This window comes from Coregonus clupeaformis, chromosome 3 (genome assembly GCF_020615455.1).
Source record: "Coregonus clupeaformis isolate EN_2021a chromosome 3, ASM2061545v1, whole genome shotgun sequence".
NCBI classification, from domain to species: Eukaryota; Metazoa; Chordata; class Actinopteri; order Salmoniformes; family Salmonidae; genus Coregonus; species Coregonus clupeaformis.
In genome coordinates, this window is record NC_059194.1 from 10,161,373 (window position 1) to 10,183,426 (window position 22,054).

The 22,054-nt window shown below is 41.1% G+C and overlaps 3 protein-coding genes across 8 annotated transcripts in view; 1 reads left to right on the forward strand and 2 right to left on the reverse strand.

The window, feature by feature from the left end:
* Nucleotides 1–1,700: 1,700 nt before the first annotated feature.
* On the forward strand, nucleotides 1,701–7,913 carry LOC121540288 (ubiquitin-conjugating enzyme E2 A). The gene is made up of 6 exons (XM_041849052.2): nucleotides 1,701–2,080; nucleotides 2,394–2,474; nucleotides 2,701–2,726; nucleotides 6,347–6,436; nucleotides 6,594–6,682; nucleotides 6,859–7,913. Exons 1-6 carry the CDS (start codon nucleotides 2,037–2,039, stop codon nucleotides 6,985–6,987), a joined length of 459 nt encoding a protein of 152 aa, XP_041704986.1. The 5' UTR covers nucleotides 1,701–2,036; the 3' UTR covers nucleotides 6,988–7,913.
* Nucleotides 7,914–8,145: 232 nt separating this feature from the next.
* LOC121540295 (NF-kappa-B-repressing factor-like) lies at nucleotides 8,146–13,030 on the reverse strand. 2 transcript variants are annotated; one of them, XM_041849065.2, is made up of 3 exons: nucleotides 12,857–13,030; nucleotides 11,273–11,397; nucleotides 8,146–11,102 (listed from the first exon to the last, which is right to left on the reverse strand). In XM_041849065.2, exons 2-3 carry the CDS (start codon nucleotides 11,361–11,363, stop codon nucleotides 8,863–8,865), a joined length of 2,331 nt encoding a protein of 776 aa, XP_041704999.1. In that variant the 5' UTR covers nucleotides 11,364–11,397; nucleotides 12,857–13,030; the 3' UTR covers nucleotides 8,146–8,862. The 2 variants fall into 2 exon arrangements, with proteins under 2 accessions (XP_041704999.1, XP_041705007.1); XM_041849073.2 differs by lacking the exon at nucleotides 12,857–13,030 and having other exon boundaries at nucleotides 8,146–11,106; nucleotides 11,273–11,350.
* A 1,070-nt stretch (nucleotides 13,031–14,100) lies between these two features.
* LOC121540307 (septin-6-like) overlaps nucleotides 14,101–22,054 on the reverse strand; it is a 38,122-nt gene continuing 30,168 nt past the window's right edge. Inside the window, exons 10-11 of one of the 5 annotated variants that reach the window (XR_006657392.1) lie at nucleotides 19,801–19,997; nucleotides 14,101–15,389 (exon numbers count right to left, since the gene is read on the reverse strand). Coding sequence is in view for 4 of the 5 variants with exons in the window: in XM_045207168.1 (XP_045063103.1) it covers nucleotides 19,982–19,997 (16 nt within the window). In the remaining variant the exon portion in view is untranslated. Of the gene's footprint in view, nucleotides 15,390–19,397; nucleotides 19,998–21,176; nucleotides 21,225–22,054 lie in introns of those variants that run through there. The other 4 variants (XM_045207173.1, XM_045207171.1, XM_041849085.2 and 1 more) reach the window with 4 other exon arrangements.

Below are 22,054 nucleotides of genomic sequence, written 5' to 3' on the forward strand. Positions count from 1 at the left end.
ACTGCTCCAAAACCGCCATATAAAAGCCAGATTACAGTTTGCAACTGCACATGGGTACAAAGATCGTACTTTTTGGAGAAATATCCTCTGGTCTGATGAAACAAAAATAGAACTGTTTGGCCATAATGACCATCGTTATGCTTGGAGGAAAAAGGGGGTAGCTTGCAAGCCGAAGAACACCATCCCAACCGTGAAGCACGGGGTGGCAGCATCATGTTGTGGGGGTGCTTTGCTGCAGGAGGGACTGGTGCACTTCACAAAATAGATGGCATCATGAGGAAGGAAAATTATGTGGATACATTGAAGCAACATCTCAAGACACCAGTAAGGAAGTTAAAGCTTCCAAATGGACAATGACCCCAAGCATACTTCCAAAGATGTGGCAAAATGGCTTAAGGACAACAAAGTCAAGGTATTGGAGTGGCCATCACAAAGCCTTGACCTTAATCCTATAGAAAAGTTGTGGGCAGAACTAGAAAAGCGTGTGCGAGCAAGGAGGCCTACAAACCTGACTCAGTTACACCAGCTCTGTCAGGAGGAATGGGCTAAAATTCACCCAACTTATTGTGGGAAGCTTGTGGAAGGCTACCCGAAACGTTTGACCCAAGTTAAACAATTTAAAGGCAATGCTACCAAATACTAACTGAGTGTATGTAAACTTCTGACCCACTGGGAATGTGATGAAAGAAATAAAATCTGAAATAAATAATTATCTCTACTATTATTCTGACAGGATCACCACTTTATTTTAAGAATGTGAAATAACTGACCTAAGACGGGGCATTTTTACTAGGATTAAATGTCAGGAATATTGAAAAACTGAGTTTAAATGTATTTGGCTAAGGTGTATGTAAACTTCCGACTTCAACTGTAAGTAAAAATACTTTAAAGTACTACTTAAGTAGTTTTTTGGGGTATCTGTACTTTACTTTACTATTTATATTTTTTTGACTACTTTTACTTTTACTTCACTACATTCCTAAAGAAAATAATGTACTTTTTACTCCATACATTTTCCCTGACACACAAGTACTCGTTACATTTTGAATGGCTAGCAGGACAAGAGAATTTGTCAAATTCATGCACTTATCAAGAGAACATCCCTGGTCGTCCCTATTGCCTCTGATCTGGCGGACTCACTAAACACACATGCTTCGTTTGTAAATTATGTATGAGTGTTGGAGTGTGCCCCTGGCTATCCTTACATAAAAAACAAGAAAATTGTGCCGTCTGGTTTGCTTAATATAGGGAATTTGAAATTATTTATACTTTTAATACTTAAGTATATTTTTGCAATTACATTTACTTTTAATACTTAAGTATATTTAAAACCAAACACTTTTAGACTTTTACTCAAGTAGTATTTTACTGGGTGACTTTCACTTTTACTTTAGTGATTTTCTATTAAGGTATCTTTACTTTTACTCACTGGCAATTTTTATCTTTTCGCAATTGGTATTACGTGAATGGCCTCCCGCACCAGTACAGTAGGTGGCGGTGTATGCACCTAAAAGTTGGATGCGATCCGCCAAACAAATCATGACGAAGAAGAAGAGGAAGAAATAAGAACATACCCTCTCCCCAAAAAATGCTGCTTTTTATTTTATTATTAAACAGTAACAACCAAAACACAAAAATAACAGAACAGCCAGAGGGATTACACAAAGAAAAAAATACACATTATATCAAATCTACAGACCTGTAGCGAAAAAATTTGGGGGGGGCATTTTGTTTTGCATACGTACGTTTTTAATTATTTTAAATAGTTTTCCAAATCAGTTAAAACGTTGTTTTTTTTAATTGCCTTTTTCTTCATAATTTTTTACCATACCCTCATATTTACCCCCCTTTCGCTCGTGAGTGGTAGTGTGTCTAGCCCAGATCCTGTCTGAGGAAGAACGACGCTAACAGCTAGCTAAAGATTGCGGAAACCTAACGTTATCGTGGGAAATATAATCATTACTGTGAAAATCGTTTGTTTTAAAACGTGTGACTTGTAACCGTATACATACGTTTTATTTTTCCAACTGAATAAGATGTCAACTCCAGCAAGACGACGTTTAATGAGAGATTTTAAGCGGTATGTGTGAGGAGCAACTGGCTGGCTAGCTAGCTAGCTTGGCTGTCTATGTGAATCGTTTGTCTGACTGTTGCTAACTAGCAAAATGTTAACGTTTCTGCTAACAGTTACTGGATAACATACGTTACTAGCTACTGGATAACATAAGTTAGTAACGTTAGCTGACACATGGATTGTTAACATAAAGATAACATTACAGCTGAATATTTTCAAGTTGTAGCTAGCCAGGCCAGTTAACGCGTTAGCCTAATTAACTAGTTAACGAACTACTAACGTTTGCTAATTAAGCATCGAAAATAATCTTCTTTCTCAGGCTTCAAGAGGATCCTCCTGCAGGAGTTAGTGGAGCCCCGTCAGAAAACAATATCATGGTTTGGAATGCCGTAATTTTTGGGTAAGTGAATGGACTTTAAAAGTAGTAACTAGCTAACGTTAGCTAGTTAGATATATTTGTTGCTAGAAATATATGTTTAACGTTACCCACAAAATCAATGACGTCATAACATGTATCTAAAGTAGGGTATTATTATGAATTTTCAAGAAATTAACGTTGAAGCTCTTGTCCCTAGCATATTAAAGTTAGCAAACTAACATTAGCTATGTAACTGTTTTCTCCCCAGCCCAGAGGGAACACCTTTTGAAGATGGTAAGTAGCTAGCTAGCTATGTCTTTACTTTTTTGTAGCTGCTACATTCTTGTGTATATGTTTGACAACTCAAATGGAAGTGATCAGTACCATGATAAGGACTAATTAATTGCATGGGAGACCTGTTAGTTGGAACAGTACTTAGACTAGCAGTACTAGTACTACTACCCTATGTACATAGTCATTGAACACTGGTCACTCTGTTTACATACTGCTTCACCCACTTTATATGTGTATATACTGTATTCTAGTCATGGCTCATGATCATCCTATTTAACTACTGCTATACATACCTTTTCTATTCACATACTGTCCATACACACCATTCATATACAGTGCATTCGGAAAGTATTCTGACCTTTTCAGTTTTTCCACATTTTGTTATGTTACAGCTTTATTCTGAAATTGATGAAATTGTTTTTTTACTAATCAATTTACACACAATATCCCATAATAACGAAGCAAAAACAGGTTTTTAGAAATGTTTGCAAATTAAATAAAAAAACTAACTGATAGTACATTTACATAAGTATTCAGACCCTATACTCAGTACTTTGTTGAAGCACCTTTGGCAGTGATTACAGCCTCGAATCTTCTTGGGTATGAAGCTACAAGCTTGGCACACCTGTATTTGGGGAGTTTCTCCCATACTTCTCTGCAGATCCTCTCAAGCTCTGTCAGGTTGGATGGGGAGCGTCACTGCACAGCTATTTTTAGGTCTCTCCAGAGATGTTCGATCGGGCTCTGGCTGGGCCACTCAAGGACATTCAGAGACTTGTCCCGAAGCCAATCTTGGTTTCATCAGACCAGAGAATTTTGTTTCTCATGGTCTGGGAGTCTTTAGGTGCCTTTTAGGAAACTCCAAGCGGGCTGTCATGTGCCTTTTACTGAGGAGTGGCTTCCGTCTGGCCACTCTACCATAAAGGCCTGATTGGTGGAGTGCTGCAGAGATGGTTGTCGTTCTGCAAGGTTCTCCCATCTCCACAGAGGAACTCTGGAGCTCTGTCAGAGTGACCATCGGGTTCCTTGTCACCTCCCTGACAAAGGCCCTTCTCCCCCGATTGCTCAGTTTGGCCGGGCGTCCAGCTCTAGGAAGAGTCTTGGTGGTTCCAAACTTCTTCCATTTAAGATTGATGGAGGCCACTTTTTTTCTTGGGGACCTTCAATAATGCAGACATTTTTTGGTACCCTTCCCCAGATCCGTGCCTCGACACAGTCCTGTCTTTCTAAAAACCTTTTTTCGCTTTGTCATTATGGGGTATTGTGTGTAGATTGATGAAGGAAAATTTTAATTTAATCCATTTTAGAATAAGTCAAGGTCTGAATACTTTCCGAATGCACTGTATATTTAGATTCCAGACTAATTTTCTGCAATTTTATCAATTTTGCCATGGGGTTTTGTGCTGTGTATTTAAATACTCTATTCTCGACAGTCTATTATAATATTTCTACTACTGTACATTGCATTTTAGCTAACTGTTTATACACACCACATGTATTTATATACTAGATTTGTGACATAGCTCACTGTAACATGTCTACTGCTATACATATCATTTTTAGTTTCTATTGTGTAAATGAATCCGGTGTATATGTATAGATTGCAGTTGGATTACTTTTACAGTGCTATTTGGGTTGTTAATTGGATTTGTTCTGACATTTCTTAATTTCTTGTTTTTTAAATATTTGTTTAAATTATGTGTACTTGTTTGACATTATACTGCATTGTTATGAGCTAGTAACATAAGCATTGCACCATACCCACTATAACAACTGCTAAACTGTGTACACAACCAATAAACCTTTTTGATTTGACATTGTAGACCAGCTGGTGTCTTACCAGAGCTACAGCAATCCAGCTGACCTGTTAAATGGCTGAGATGAGATTACTGCCTGCCAGCAAGTGAATGAATCCTGTGAAATATGGGTTAACTCTTTGGGTTTGAGGTCAAAACCAGGGGATTGTACAGTGGCTTGTGAAAGTATTCACCCCCCTTGGCATTTTTCCTATTTTGTTGCCTTACAACCTGGAATTAAAATAGATTTTGGGGGGGTTTGTATAATTGATTTACACAACATGTCTACCACTTTGAAGATGCAAAATATGTTTTATTGTGAAACAAACAAGAAATAAGACAAAAAAACAGAACTTGAGCGTGCATAACTATTCACCCCCCCAAAGTCAATACTTTGTAGAGCCACCTTTTGAAGCAATTACAGCTGCAAGTCTCTTGGGATATGTCTCTAGAAGCTTGGCACATCTAGCCAGTCTCTGCCGATAGAAAAACATCCCCACAGCATGATGCTGCCACCACCATGCTGGTGTTGATGGTGTTCTCGGGGTGATGAGAGGTGTTGGGTTTGCGCCAGACATAGCGTTTTCCTTGATGGCCAAAAAGCTCAATTTTAGTCTCATCTGACCAGAGTACCTTCTTCCATATGTTTGGGGAGTCTCCCACATGCCAATTGGCGAACACAACGTGTTTGCTTATTTTTTTCTTTAAGCAATGGCTTTTTTCTGCCCACTCTTCCGTAAAGCCCAGCTCTGTGGAGTGTACGGCTTAAAGTGGTCCAATGGACAGATACTCCAATCTCCGCTGTGGAGCTTTGCAGCTCCTTCAGGGTTATCTTTGGTCACTTTGTTGCCTCTGATTAATGTCCTCCTTGCCTGGTCCGTGAGTTTTGGTGCGCGGCCCGCTCTTGGCAGGTTTGTTGTGGTGCCATATTTAATGGTGCTCCGTGGGATGTTCAAAGTTTCAGATATTTTTTTATAAGCCAACCCTGATCTGTACTTCTCCACAACTTTGTCCCTGACCTGTTTGGAGAGCTCCTTGGTCTTCATTGTGCCGCTTGCTTGGTGGTGCCCCTTGCTTAGTGGTGTTGCAGCCTCTGGGGCCTTTCAGAACAGGTGTGTGTGTGTGTATATATATATACTGAGATCATGTGACACTTAGATTGCACACAGGTGGACTTTATTTAACTAATTATGTGACTTCTGAAGGTAATTGGTTGCACCAGATCTAATTTAGGGGCTTCATAGCAAAGGGGGTGAATACATATCCACGCACCACTTTCCCGTTATTTATTTTTTACAATTATTTGAAACAAGTTATTTTTTTCATTTCACTTCACCAATTTGGACTATTTAGTGTATGTCCGTTACATGAAATCCAAATAAAAATCAATTTAAATTACAGGTTGTAATGCAACAAAATAGGAAAACCGTGAAGGGGGATGAATACTTTTGCAAGGCACTGTATCTGTTTGACATCATCTGTCAGTGAATATGCATATCAGACCCACCAGTAATCCTCCATTCTAGTAAATGTCCCTCATTGAGTTGCATTTATGTGCATTTGTGCTTTAGGATTTTTTCCCATGTGTATATAATGTTATTTATTGAAATAGCAACACTAATTTAGTTGCCAAATACAGTATGCTTATGCTATTTGGTTGCTCAAAACATTTTGCAGCAAGAACAACTTTGAATTTGTTCTAAGCCATTCTGTTTTAGCCTGGTCCCAGATCCGTTTTTGGTCATTGTCAAGCTAACCTTTTACTCTTGTGTGACTGTTTAGTGCCCACTTGATCGTTAATATTCTCATTCCTTTATTTTTTAGGAACTTTCAAACTCACAATAGAATTCACAGAGGAATACCCTAATAAGCCTCCAACTGTGCGTTTTGTCTCCAAAATGTTTCATCCAAACGGTACGTTTTTCTTCAATGGAAAAGAGGCAGCCATGGCATTTTAGAAACATGCTTATTGCTTACAGGATCGTTTTATGGTGGAACAGCTGAATCTTTTGTCAACAAGACAATCCACCAGTCTTTGTTATGGAGTAAATGTATGTTCTTTATTGTGCAGTCTACGCAGATGGTAGTATATGCTTGGACATTCTTCAGAACCGCTGGAGTCCAACTTATGATGTTTCTTCAATCCTAACTTCAATACAGGTATACTCAGCATTATCCATAAATCTTCATTGAATATTTACTTGCCTTGTAAAGCACCATTGTGCTTTACTTTGTCCTCAAATAACGGTGTTAGAAACAATTTAATTAAAATAATCTAGTCAAAAGGGTGCCAGAATACTATTGTTACTGAAGTGTCTACTATTGTATCGTCCTAGTCTTTACTGGATGAGCCCAATCCCAACAGCCCAGCCAATAGCCAGGCAGCTCAGCTGTACCAGGAGAACAAACGGGAGTATGAGAAGAGAGTGTCTGCCATCGTGGAACAGAGTTGGCGCGATTGTTGACCCCACTCACCGTTCAAAGTATGGACAATATCCAGCCTCAAGGAAGAAAAATATCTCACAAATGAAATGAAATACATGTGGTTTGAATCTTTCTCTGCAGTATGTTTGGCTGTTGTGGTTTCCCTTCATGCAGAATGCTCTTTCTGGACAAGAGCACATCAAAGTAAATGTACCTTGTTATATCTGGGTTACTTACAATGTAATTTAACCCATTTTTTTTTAAATCTTGGCATAAAAAGGTACTTTTTTTTTCCTGATCAGGAGTTACTTTGTTTGTCATTTTAGTGTTTTAAGTCCTCGGCTTGCAGTGTGATTTTCTTGTGTTGATCCACATAAAAGTGTTTTTTCTATGGTTTCAATGTTTTGTTTCTAGCTTTCACACGTTTGCCTTTTTGGCGCTTTTGTATGATAGTAATCCAACTAAGACACAATGTGATGAACACCTGTTTTCTCCAACCAATGTCAATCTCAATACCCTACCTTTTTACATGCACAAACCATGTTCTTGTTGGGGCTTTGTTTATATGAACTGAATGGCTCTTTGAATGATATCTCCCATCAGGAATCAAGTGTTTCGGAAAGGGACATACTTGGTGCACTTTGAAATGCAAGTCCTGTAACGCTGGTGCAAAAGCATATTCATGAGGATGAGATTGACAAATTGCCTGCTCTGAGAATTTGTGGTAAACCTTCTCATGCACAGAACTCAGAATGTATCAAGGCAAGGGTTGTCTGTACTTTTAACGCTCAAATCATATGGTTTAAATGTCCAATTACTTGAGTTCCATTTATTTGTATCCTTACGTAATTACTAATACCACATGGGAATGTTGCAGTGTCCTTAACACCATTCAATCTGTGTAAAATGTGCAGTTGTAACATTTACAAACTACATTTTCTTGTAAATAAAAATAATTATACATATATTTTCTTGAGGGATGATGGTGGAGTGACTTGATTGGTTAAGTTTCGAGCTGGTCCCAGATCCCTTCCTTGTCTCTACAATATTGCTTCAAACTTACAGCCCTGAGAACATTGGCAGGGGAGGGGTATGGATCAAATTGGCACTGTGATATAGTGGTTGTTCATAGGAACTTCAGTGTAAATATAAAAAAGTTTATATGAATATATTTGTAATAACACCAGTCAACTCACAAGTATTGAAGTCCAGACAGTAGACTTAATTTATTGATTAGCGTTATTACAGCTGTGAAAACGAGCAGACGAGTGAACTGTATTCACATAGGCTATACATCTGACATTCCAAAGGGATCACAGCTTGCACTTTTACCATGTGACAAAGATCAAATTCAAGTCATGGAGGCAGTTTTTATTTTAAAATTATCTCTTAACTATCCAAGGGGGGGAAACAACATTGCAAGTATTGTGGCAGGGATATCAGATGTTGCCTCTAGTTTACACCTGTCATCACCTGAGGTGATGCCAACAGTATATACATTTCTACTATTTAAACTTTTGTGTAGGTGAGAAGGTGAAATGGCAGGCATTCTGCTGGTTTAGGCTATTTCTGTAGCCATGAAAAACATTTGCTAAATATGTTTTGAGCATTTCTGTCAAAAGATACAGAACTCTAATCAACTGTAACAGCACAAAGCACTTCAAGACTAGCATATTGTGCAAATTTGAAGCTGACAGAAGACAACAAAATAGTGGAACGACAAGAAGCGTTAAAACAATGTCAGAAAATATACAATTGTATGAAAAGGAATGCAGAAACCACAAGTGTTTCTCCGAAAGACAAGCCTAGAAGATTGAAACATTTTACATTTACAAACTTTTCCCAGATCAGGTGTGTGATTTTTTTTGTGGTAAGTATCAGTCATCGGTAGTTTGTTGAAACTATACCATATCCAGTCAGTGTGAGGCCTGAGGTTTCACCAGCTCGTAGCGTCCCACCTGCCCTTCCTGCAGGAGCTGGCCAATGAGCTGGTCTTTGTGCACTTTTCGGCTGACGATGAGGAAGCGCAGCCTGCCCTGGCCGTATGACTTACTACGCAGGCCATACTTCTGGGATATCTGGTGGATCTGCTTACGTTCATCATTGTTGAGCTCAGTGGAGAAGCGCAGGTCGTCCTGGCGGTCTGAACTGGCATAGTTACGGATGATGTCCTCGATGTTCCGTTTGGTGAGCTGATTCCCAGACTTGTCCATGTCCATACCCAGTCCTTCTCTGGAGAACTGCTCTTTCACCTTGATGGGTTCAGAGATGCCCTCCCCTTCCCGGCCCAATCCGCCACCCTTCCAGCCCATCTTGCGGAGTAGCTGATTCCCAATGTTGTCCTCCTTGATCTCCTGTCTCGAGGACTCCTCACCAGAGCGAGTCAGAATCTGGTGGCGAGAGAGGGCGTCAGCATTACCCTCCTTCCTGAGGTTGGATTTCACCACAGCCTGTGTTTGCCGGAGTGTGGCCAGGGCCTCCTCTGCTGCAATGTGCTTCACTGTTTTCTTGGGTCCGATGCCTGCCGCTACGTACTGACCCTCCAGGTACACCTCACACCTCCAGCGGTGGTCTGGTAGCACTGTGAACTTATAATCGGCAGCTACCTTGTTGAATTGGGCAGTGTCATTGATGATGCAGATGGCATTGTCCGAGTTCTCCAGGATGACCAGTTCGCTCAAGTGTTTCTTCCTAACACCCTGGGGACCGAAACGACCACCCGATGGGTCAGAGTGATGGTTCCCTCGAGAGAACTGCTGTGGTTGTTGTTGCTGCTGTTGCCGGGCTGCCTGGTTCATGCGTAGTTTCCTCACTGCCTCTTCAGCTGCTGTATGTTTCGACGTCTTCTTACTTCCCCTGGCCTGTGCCACCAGCGCATCCTGCAGGTACACGCTACATTGCCATGCACTGCTGTTGGGGACCACGTCGAACTTGTAGTCAATCTTCATGCGGTTGAAGGCGGCAGAGTTGTTAAGAATGCAGATGGCATCATGAGCGTTGTCAACAACGACAAAATCTGTCCAGTGCTTGCGTTTGTCAGGCTCGTATTGCCCCTTGGAGCTAGGCGTCGGCTTGTCCTCTGGGTTACGCAGTGCTGGTAGAAAGGCAGGGGTAGGGCAGTGCATCTGGCAGACCACAATATCATTGACCAAGGAGTGTTTGAATTTGCGCTGCACTACACGGACCTCCACCAGTTTAAAGAAAAGCTTAATAGCCTGCTCAGAAGCACGGTCCCTGGCCCCGTTTTTGCTACCAGAGTAGCCAGTAGCAAGGTAAACACACTGGCATCTCAGCTCACAGGCATAGCCATCAGTCGGTACTTTCCTGTTCTTGGGTAGGTCTGCTGGAGAGATATCCTTGAGGTTGACATAGATGTACTCCGGGTTGGTCTTACAGGCCTGGATGCTACGGCTCAGCATGAAATTGTAGTTTGGAGATTCAGCTCCACACATGAACGCGGGGTCTCTTAAAGTGACAGCTATGGCGGATGCCACACTATTGATCAGCCTCTGCTTTTCGTCCAGCACGGCTTGAGATATAGGGATGGGTTGTGAAGACCCAGAGACAGACGAGGGGCTGCTCCTCCCTGGGCTGCTGTAGACTCTGCTGAATGGTCTGCTGGATGAGGGTCTGTCCTGCTGCCTGAAGCCAAGGCCTTGGCGTCCTGAATCCCCCCAGCCTCCTGATCGATTGCCCCCTCCATATCCATCAAACCTAGGGGCCTGAGAGTATGAGTCCGGCTGCCTAGTGCTGTGGGCCTCGTATCTGGCCGAGTAGTCCTGCTGCACTTTAGTCATGTAATTTGAGGCGGATCCTCGGCTTCCATAACCTAAACCACTTGTGCTACCTGAGGGTATGTCTCTATCTCTTTCTCTATCCCTCCAAGAGTCAGAAGAAGAACCATATGATGAAACTCTGTCGAACGCAGGCCTAGCTGCAGAGGAGCCCTGAGCTCGGTTGCTGCCATAAGCGGGACGGTCAGCGTCCGAGTCCCACTGCTTCACACTGTTCACCTCACTCCTCCGGCGCTCCTTGTCATTCTCCTTCTCATCATTACCAGACCTGCCACTGCTGCCACCACTAACAAAGTGCACAGGCTCAAACCGCGGTCTGGAACCAAATTTGGACACCGGCATTTTCCTCATTGGCTCGTCTCCTAACATTAAAGAACAAAACAGATAATCAATCAATGACAAGTGTATAACAAATCAATAACAGCATATTTGATATGCGTTATGAGTTAAGCTATTTTTCATCTTCCAGTAGATTAGCAAAATACTTTAAACTGTGGCAAGGAGTTCAATCTGAAGAATCAAAATCACTCACTGCCATCTGATGAATTGGGTCTCTTCTTTGCTTCAGCACTTGGAACCAGGTCAAAGGAGGGCATTTCGCCAATGTCAATCCTTTCAGCCATATCCAGCACCTCTAGCCTCAGATCAGGGCCATACCTTTAAAGAAAACAGAGCTATATAAAAATAAAAAAAGGCAAACAAGCACAATGTGTATTTCTATGCTAGCACAGTAACACAGTTAACATGGCTCTACTACCAGAAGTACTCCATTAAAGAGAGAACTTTTGTTCCCACATCAAACTGAGGGCTAAAAACAAATCTGAGGCTACAATTTTCAATTTGCATTCGTTTCACAATATATGGTTTTATGGCTAACCACTGTTTCTCACTTTCGAAATACTGTCGAAACGCATTGACAGTGACTTGGCTGTGTAAAGGTAGTTATTGGGAAGATGGCAAAAATAACTACTGCTAGCTAACAAGATCCGTTTACAGACTGCAACAAAGACGATTAGCTGACGTTACCAGGGGTGTAATCATTACCCAGACACGTTTTGCAACTAAAACGACAGTTTCTATTGGACAAATTCAGGTAGGTCCCTCCCCGTTTCGTTCCGTTTGAGAAACGTTTTGCAACTGAAACGGCGTAATGAATACACCCCAGCTGGCAGCATGGCCACCATCACGACATGAGTCGCTAAGAATTAACGTTATGGCTTAACAATTAACGTTATGGCTAACGTTAGATAGCTAGCTAAGAATAGGCAGACTGATGTGGATAAAAAAAGTATATTATTTATGCTAACATTAGCTACATTTCTGAATAATTAGGACTCCATTGTGTGCACAACTTCTCAAAACCCTATTTTCTACTAAGTATAACCACAGAGTTTCTAAACCCAGAGGCGCAACATCGCGAGACTTCCGGGAACGCTTGCGAAACAGAACAGGGTTTGGGGTTTGAGAAGTGAAAAATTATTCCTTAGTTAATTTTCTCGAAATCTAAAGGCACCACCTAGATTCGAGCCAATGTCTTAAGCAGTTGAAGATGTTATTACTCCAACCTCGTGAAAGTGACAAACTGACACGTTTTAATTTTCGTCAAAAACAACTTCACATTGACGGGGAGCCTTTGATTTGACAGCCTGCACATGCGCAGTTCAACGCGAGTCGACAGTTAGACCCGATGACGTGTTTCTACGCATGTGCCATGACATCGCCTACAAGTGTGATCTGGGAATTCTATTGGAGAAGCAGTTTTGGCCTATCTTCATACTGTACTGTCTTTGGTATAACGTTACCGAGTTAGCTAACTAGCACGCTATGTAGCAGCTAGCTATCCAGTTAACGTTATCATTGATGCACACAATCAAGTCTTCATTTGCTAATTTAAATTGTCTACAGATTAAAGGGTATAACTAACGATCTGGTTTAAAGTAAACCATATTTTAACAGACGAAACAAGTGACGCAGTAAACGAGCAAAGATGGCTAACAGCTAGCTCATTGAAAAAAAGATTGATGCATCATCTTGCACGGAAATGTGATATGGAGCACGAGACAGATAGCTAGTTGTCGAATTGTTTTCAGCTCAAAGGAATATTTGAGCCACTTACCTCAATGCAAAGTTAGAAGTCCGACGTCTCTTTGTGCCCTTGATGTCAGTCTTCCACTAATAGAGCAATATCTAGCGAGCGGCTTCGGCAAAAAGGCTTCGCCTTTGGTCATCACCATAACATCCGGGGGGGTTGTCAGCTGGGGTCGTCACTAGTCACCACAGCCACAAAGTCATAATTATGGATAAACACCGCCTATTTATTTTCTTAAAATCTGATTTTAAACCTAACCGTAACCACACTGCTAACCTTAAATGAAGACCAAAAAGCTCATTTTTGTTTTCATGAATTTATACGATAACCAATATTGACTTTGTAGCTGTAGTAACTAGTGACAACCCGTCAACGTCCCATATAAACACAGATAGAACAATGAGACAGATATTTCACCGAATGTATAAGTGTGAAGCATCCGGTTGGCGTATCCACTCACTACCAAATATGGTGATGAGAGGAAGCCCAGTGGCCGGCAGTGGGAGAATATTAAGCAAGATGAATTTTGGCCGACATTTTGCTAATTTTCTCATCGATAAAACATTTGATCTCAATACAGTTTTCTGCTCCTAGAATATCTGCTCCTAGAATATGACACGAACAGAGTGGACTGCGTTTTGTAGATTTTACCCTTTGCCAAAGTTTTAAAAAATGCGTTGTTTAGGAGTGCACGGGTGAATTGAGTTATTGCACACGCGCACTCTACAGAGTAGGCGTTCCCTAACATAAATATGCAAATACATGCTACAACACGCCAATAGGATCTCGCTAGCTCGTGCTTGGCTCTGCCCCCCTCCTTGCTTGTTCTGCCCACTGACTCATTTGTTCCCATTGGAAACAACGTGTGGTGGTCTATCTAGGGTTAGTTATAAAAACCTTTGCTACAACCCTCGCTTTTCTGTCCATCTAAAATCATGGCGTCTGTGCTTCAGTTTCCGCATGCATGCGTGGGCTGGTAGCAGACTGAGAGGCAGAGTAGCAGACGGTCGACTTTATTCTCTTTAATGTAATGTGTATTAGATATGTTTATCTAGACATTATGTTTTTTTATTTTTTATAGCTAGCTAGTTAATACTTTTAGAATAATTATAGGGTTTACCCCCTCCCCCCTTTAACCAAAAGGTGGCAGTCTTCCTCTTCACCTTCAAAGTGCACCAAAAATGTGGGTTTATTTCAATGTGTGAACATTTATATAACATCAGTGTTTATTATTTGCACAACTAAGTCATTTGGCATACAAAACAAATACACACTATCTGAATCATTTTATTGAAAATTTACATAAATGGAATCAAACTACAATAAAATATTTCATATTACATTTGTGGTGTGGACGGGTAATTGATTAGGAGGGGTGATTATGGCAGATACTAGAAAAATGTATGGCAATTTTTTACACCAAAATGTAACTACACCGGTCTCCACTTCAATACACAAAATATATCCTTATAAATTATACAAATGTATCAATCTGTATCTAGGATTCAACTCCATCTCATTGTAATATTTGGCAATATGGGTGCTGAAAATTGTGGAGAGGGTATAACTGCACATAACAAGGAGTAATACACAAGATACAACTGATCCAAACAATATAGAGCACCAAATGTGAAAGAGTGCAAAACGGAAAGGTTAGGGGAGAAAACAGCTATGGGAGCAAAAGGACAAGATCACAGAGGTGATGAAATAAAAAGGAGCATTAGACATGCAAAATACAGAATAGGTTGATGGCATTAAATGTGACCTACATGGTATTTCAGTACGGAAAATGTGTTTTCACTAAATAAGTGCTTGACATGAATACGGCTCTGGCTCTTCTAAGTTCCAATGAAACAACCTATGCAGTGAACATAAAGAACACTGTTTTGGATCGCAATTGTCTTTTGGTTTTTAAATGACAAAAGTATATACTAGTCACACATATAAGGTAAGATGTCACACTTTGCTCTATCAATCACCAAATTAATGTCTTTGGGTTTTATCAGTGTTTTATTGAGATCTGGGTTGTGCTATTTGTATTCAGAACTAACTACCCCTGTGAATGAGGAGCACATGAATAATATAGGCTATTTGTAATAGTAATGGTAATTTCAAACAGAACAAGCCCATCTCAATATTGACTTAATATATGATTGAATGTTATTACATAAAGACCTCCTTAAAATTAACTGTCAATGAAATTCTGATAGTTTTGTGCAAAATATAAATTAATCCAGAGCCTTGGCTCTTTTACAATTGGTATGATGAAACTATTGATTTGATGTGTTTCTCTTGAACAACCGTCTAGAATCCTACCTGAGCAAAACTCAGTTTATTCACACACCAAGACGGAGCTGCAAAATATTAAGAGTGAAGGACTCCCACTTGCCAAAGTGTACAGTGTGAAGCCCACGTTAGGCCATGGTCAACAAAGCAGATGAGATGGAAGTTAAAAAAGGTTGATGCAGTGAGAAAAGACAGGAAGAAGAAATGGGTGCTTAGTTCTTGTTGAAGCTGCAATCCCCTCTTCAGACAGGTGGCCGAGACAGATTAAAAGAAGCTAGAGAGAGGAAGAGACAAATGCAGTTACAAGAGATGCCGAAGGCAAGGTTCAAGATAAATAAGAAACAAGGATTACTGACATTTTGGGAGGAAAGACAGGAATTATTTCGCTCATCAAAGTCAGCACAGCAAAAACACACAAGATGACAAAAAAACAAACAAAAAAAACACATAGCCATAGGCAAAATATGAACATTAAGCCACAGTGAGCACATATGGTTAGAGCAGCAGTGACATACATATAGGGTTACAGTGGGGGAAAAAAGTATTTAGTCAGCCACCAATTGTGCAAGTTCTCCCACTTAAAAAGATGAGAGAGGCCTGTAATTTTCATCATAGGTACACGTCAACTATGACAGACAAAATGAGAAAAAAAAATCCAGAAAATCACATTGTAGGATTTTGTAATGAATTTATTTGCAAATTATGGTGGAAAATAAGTATTTGGTCAATAACAAAAGTTTCTCAATACTTTGTTGTATACCCTTTGTTGGCAATGACACAGGTCAAACGTTTTCTGTAAGTCTTCACAAGGTTTTCACACACTGTTTCTGGTATTTTGGCCCATTCCTCCATGCAGATCTCCTCTAGAGCAGTGATGTTTTGGGGCTGTCGCTGGGCAACACGGACTTTCAACTCCCCTCCAAAGATTTTCTATGGGGTTGAGATCTGAAGACTGGCTAGGCCACTCCAGGACCTTGAAATGCTTCTTACGAAGCCACTCCTTCGTTGCCCGGGCGGTGTGTTTGGGATCATTGTCATGCTGAAAGACCCAGCCACGTTTCATCTTCAATGCCCTTGCTGATGGAAGGAGGTTTTCACTCAAAATCTCACGATACATGGCCCCATTCATTCTTTCCTTTACACGGATCAGTCGTCCTGGTCCCTTTGCAGAAAAACAGTCCCAAAGCATGATGTTTCCACCCCCATGCTTCACAGTAGGTATGGTGTTCTTTGGATGCAACTCAGCATTCTTTGTCCTCCAAACACGACGTGTTTAGTTTTTACCAAAAAGTTATATTTTGGTTTCATCTGACCATATGATATTCTCCCAATCCTCTTCTGGATCATCCAAATGCACTCTAGCAAACTTCAGACGGGTCTGGACATGTACTGGCTTAAGCAGGGGGACACGTCTGGCACTGCAGGATTTGAGTCCCTGGCGGCGTAGTGTGTTACTGATGGTAGGCTTTGTTACTTTGGTCCCAGCTCTCTGCAGGTCATTCACTAGGTCCCCCCCGTGTGGTTCTGGGATTTTTGCTCACCGTTCTTGTGATCATTTTGACCCCACGGGGTGAGATCTTGCGTGGAGCCCCAGATCGAGGGAGATTATCAGTGGTCTTGTATGTCTTCCATTTCCTAATAATTGCTCCCACAGTTGATTTCTTCAAACCAAGCTGCTTACCTGTTGCAGATTCAGTCTTCCCAGCCTGGTGCAGGTCGACAATTTTGTTTCTGGTGTCCTTTGACAGCTCTTTGGTCTTGGCCATAGTGGAGTTTGGAGTGTGACTGTTTGAGGTTGTGGACAGGTGTATTTTATACTGATAACAAGTTCAAACAGGTGCCATTAATACAGGTAACGAGTGGAGGACAGAGGAGCCTCTTAAAGAAGAAGTTACAGGTCTGTGAGAGCCAGAAATCTTGCTTGTTTGTAGGTGACCAAATACTTATTTTCCACCATAATTTGCAAATAAATTCATTAAAAATCCTACAATGTGTTTTTCTGGATTTTTTTTTCTCAATTTGTCTGTCATAGTTGACGTGTACCTATGATGGAAATTACAGGCCTCTCTCATCTTTTTAAGTGGGAGAACTTGCACAATTGGTGGCTGACTAAATACTTGTTTTCCCCACTGTATCCTTTAGTTAATACATAGAGCAGATTAATGTTTTTTTCTAAACCAGAAGGGTAGGGTCCGCAATGCCTCTCCTCAGCCTTGGGTAACCCGCTACCCACAAAGCCTGGTCCCTTAGCAAAGCTTGAGGGTGGAAGCACCTACTCAGTGCAGAGCCAGGGATTACTGCAAAGGAAAGGTAAATACACAGAGCAGTGAACAGGGGGACTGAAACAGGGTGTGAATGACACCACACAACAAGGCACACCCTGCCAACCCATATAGCTTAGGACGACAGTTCCCCAGAGACATTGAGACAAAGAGCGACTTGAGAAGGGATTGTGAGAAGTTGTAAACCATACCTACTACACCCGTGTACAAGAATGTATTAGCATGTAAGCGACTCATTTCAATACATTTAGAATAAAATAAAATGCCTACATCTGTGGATACTTGTCAGACCAACTGTCCCACCTGTGTCACGGTACAAAGGCATGTTGATTATATTGTCCCCTGTAGCTCAGTTGGTAGAGCATGGCGCTTGCAACGCCAGGGTTGTGGGTTCGTTTCCCACGGGGGGGCAGTATGAAAAATATATGCACTCACTAACTGTAGGTCGCTCTGGATAAGAGCGTCTGCTAAATGACTAAAATGTAAATGTAATTGAGCAAGGACACACAGACATGTTTTTGGAGGGTGATGTGGGGGTTCTAAGAAATGTTTTTCTGATAAACAACACCCTGTCCTCAAGATACAGATGTGAAGGAAGTGGATTGGAAAATAAATACCAACAATCTCATTGGTAGTGTTCCTATCCTGTTTCTCTAGGAGGAATGGAGGATGACTGCTGGCTCAGTCTGTTCAGACAAAAGCAGTGCAGCACTATAAGGCTGAATACTAACTTGACATTTGTGCACCTAACTTAAATGCTCATGCAAGTCTCCCAATGAATTCAATGCATGATTTATGTGAAATTCCAAGTTACGTGCGGATATCCCAAGTTAGGGTTCAGCCCTATGAATTCAAGTTTGCAGACAATTTTGCTCTGTAAAGCTCTGTAAGAGAGTTGTTTTGACAATAACAATGGCGTGATATCTCAAAGCCCTTGAATGAGAGTTAAATATCTAGACCTTAACTCTCTAGACCAAACCCAGTGTTTTCAACTGTAATCAGAATTTATGTGAAACCCTAATATCATCACATGTTCAGAACCCACTCACATACTATATGTTACTGCTTCATTAAATATTTCATACACAATAATCGTGGCCAAAGTTGAAATATTTGGTGAAATTCGCCCTTTATTTCCTTTGGAGATTAAGTATTTTTTGTGTAACACTGATGATACAAGTGCAATACTGATCCCTACATAATTGTTATTTGGTTAAATGGCTTAAAATATGCTGTTATATGTAGAAAAAATCTAAAAGTCACAACTGCACTGGAAATATACAAAATCACATTTGTGTAAAATGTGCAAATGTGAAAAGCTAACAAGTATGCAGATAGTGTACAGTATATGAAAAACAATGAGGTATGGCAAAGAGATGACAAGAAATCTTTAATATCTGCACATGCACCAGGCTAAGATGAAATAACATCAGCAGTTGACTATTAACACTCACTCTCTCCATAGCCTGAGTGCAAGTCTGTTTGTGCCATCATGCCAACTCCCTGTCACTCATTATCATGCCATGTTAGGAGCAGGCAAAAGCACAAACAGATCTGGGACCAGGCTACTCTCTTGATAGGCGGTGGACAACATGCCCTCATTCAAAACATACTATGATTGTATCTTAATTTTCAATAATTATGCATTGCATGCCAATACGATATCAGTGCACACCATCATAATGTCATACTATTGGAGTGGTTGAAGATACCCTGGTAGTGAGTAGAATAGTGGTGGTCTGAAACATGGACCGGAAGATGCTAATGAGCGCGCACACACACACACACACACACACACACACACACACACACACACACACACACACACACACACACACACACACACACACACACACACACACACACACACACACACACAGCTATGTCTTACTATACTAGTGAGGTCTATTTGGGGACCAACAACTGATTTCCATTCAAAATCCTATTTTCCCTAACCGCTAACCCTAAACCTAACTCTTAACCTAACCTTAACCCTTAACCATAACCCTAATTCTAACCCCAATTCTAACCCTAAACCTAACCCCTAAGGCTAAAATAGCCTTTTTACAAGTGAGGACCAACAACATTTCCTCACATCTCTGAATTTTTGTTGGTTTACTATTCTTTTGAGGACTTCTGGTACTTACAAGTATAGTAAAACGTGTCCACAAACACGCACAAGCACACGCACACACCACTGGCCTGGTCTGACCACAGCTGATGTACGTTTCACCTTAGCCTCCACAAACTCCTGCCTGTCACAACAGTAGTTGTGCATATAAAAGTTAAAAGCACACTCAGTCATGCAGAACAGGTCAACAACAAAAACAACAAGAGAATACATCTACTTTCCAACAGAAAACAAACAGGCAGAATGATGGCTTGTAAAAAAAAAAAACGTACAAAAACAAGCATCTTTAGCGCAAAAAGGATGCATTTGAGTCAAGGATTCCCATTCACAGTAATGGCTGGATTCTTCCACTTGGCAGGGGCATGTGTGGGGTTTGGAATGGGGGAGAGGGGGGAGGGCAGGAGGGCACAGAGAACAGCATGGCACTGCCAGGGATGGGGTGAAAAATCATTCCTACAGGAATCCTGAACTGGAAACGAGAGAGAAGGACCATTACTGCTTTCTAGGGGTTAACACCAACACTAGTAGATACCACAGGAGGCTGCTGAGGGGAGGACAGCTCATAATAATGGCCGAAATGGCACAAATGAAATGGCATCAAACACATGGAAACCAGCCATTACCACGAGCCCATCCTCCCCAATGATGGTGCCACCAACTTCCTGTGATAGACATACTTTTTAATCAAATGACAGAATCACATTCATGCTAGTGGTAAGATGTAATGTTAAAAGGAACACGCATTTAGGTTGTTACTGTTTATAGGACTTATGAGTGTTTGGGGGCTGGGGAGATTTAGAGTATCTGTTGAAACTAAATTGATTTGGTATGCTAATAACCTAACACATCTTTGGTATGACTCGGCCTTGTGGTCAGAGTGTGCGCCATGAGATTGGAAGGTTGGGAGTTCCATCCTGGCCGAGTCATACCAAACAAAATAAAATGGGACCTGATGTGTCTCTGCTTGGCATTCAGCATCAAGGAGATAGATTGGGGGTAAGGCCCTGTAATAGTCTAGTGTCCTGTCCAGGGGGTTTACTTGTACATCAAGCTGACTCACGCTACAGAAACAGGAGATTGGCTCCTGCCGCTTGTGCAAGACTACTTATTTTATGGACTAACAAAGATGGGGACAGCCGAAGAAGCCTTTTGGAACCCTTTTTTCGAAGAGTTTATGGCTGAGTCTGTATGAATAGCGTAGCTCTCAGTAGGTGTTTCTTTTGTATCAATAAAGAGGTGGGTGTCAAATAGCTGAAGGATCAACAAAAAAACATTGCTATAAAAAATCCTCATACACAAGGATCGGCCCTGAGGCTGAACAGCGCACTAGAGTGACCCTGCAGTTTCTGCTGGACTTTGAATGGCTCTTTGTGTAGTGGCTGGGCAGGGCAGGGGCGGACCACAAAAGCAGATTGTTGTGGTATTGATAGTAGACATATTGTTGCCTGCATTTCTACCAGCTGCTAGAAGTTAAAAGACTGTTATTGAAATCAATTTGGAAAAGTTTATAATTATAATTTGAGGACTTCCTTCTCATTTAAGTTCAAATATGTGTTTAACTCACATCTGATTAACATGTATTTAAACATTGTTTTATGTGCTTTTTATCATTGGTTACCAGGGGAACAGTTGAATATGCAAGCCTTACCAGGACAAGATGCCTCATGCAGCATGCAGCAAGTGGGGGAGGAGTTAACTGTAAAACAGCATGGATGAACATAGGTGACACATGCACTCACAGAAGACATATGGTGCATTCAAGACAACTCGGAAACTAGGAACCTCCGAGTAAAAATGTACGTACGTTTTTTTGTGTAGATCTTCCTATTGGCTGATTCAGATATTTTCAAAGTGGGAAACTTGGGCCTCATCTTTCTACAACGAGTTTATAAGTCGGAAATGTCAGAGTTTCCGAGTTGTCTTGAATGCGGCAACACATACACATGTCACATCTACACCACTCACATCTACACCACACATTAAAACATGTCATGCTCATGTCCTTTGGTTCCTGAAGAAAACATTAATTTGTAGCATAAGCTATCTACAGGCTTATGTTTTGAACTAGATAAAGAAATAGAAAGGCTCCAAGTTTGGGATCCAAAGGTTTCGCAAATGAGGAAGTATTAACTATAATTCATACGGCCAGTTTCACAGACAAGATTAAGCTAGGCTTTTTAGTCTAGGTCAAGGCTTAATCTGTGTCCAGGAAACTGGCCAATAATGTTTTGATCAGTAACCCAGAGACATGAAGTGAATGGGGAGGAGAGTAAAGTGAACACTGTGAGGAGGAAAAACAGCTGCCTGGTGGGGGGGAAAACTCCAGAGTTCAGAGACAGCGGAGAGAAATGACAGAAGAACTGTAAAGAAAATCATTTAGAATTTTAAAAAAGAACCTTTCTCAGTGCAAGTGTCTTCATTCTCTCTAACAGGGCTCACATCAGCTTGAATACAGTGATTACCAACATGAAAGGACCCACGACAACAACAACTCTCTGTCACCACGGCCCTAATACTGCAGCCCTA

Coding starts and splice junctions, on each gene's coding strand:
- LOC121540288 (XM_041849052.2), top strand. CDS start 2,037: ATGTCAACTCCAGCAAGACGACGTTTAATGAGAGATTTTAAGCG. Junction 2,475..2,700: donor TGGAATGCCGTAATTTTTGG/GTAAGTGAATGG, acceptor TTTTCTCCCCAG/CCCAGAGGGAACACCTTTTG. Junction 6,683..6,858: donor CAATCCTAACTTCAATACAG/GTATACTCAGCA, acceptor GTATCGTCCTAG/TCTTTACTGGATGAGCCCAA.
- LOC121540295 (XM_041849065.2), bottom strand. CDS start 11,363: ATGGCTGAAAGGATTGACATTGGCGAAATGCCCTCCTTTGACCTGGTT. Junction 11,103..11,272: donor ACCCAATTCATCAGATGGCA/GTGAGTGATTTT, acceptor CTTTAATGTTAG/GAGACGAGCCAATGAGGAAA.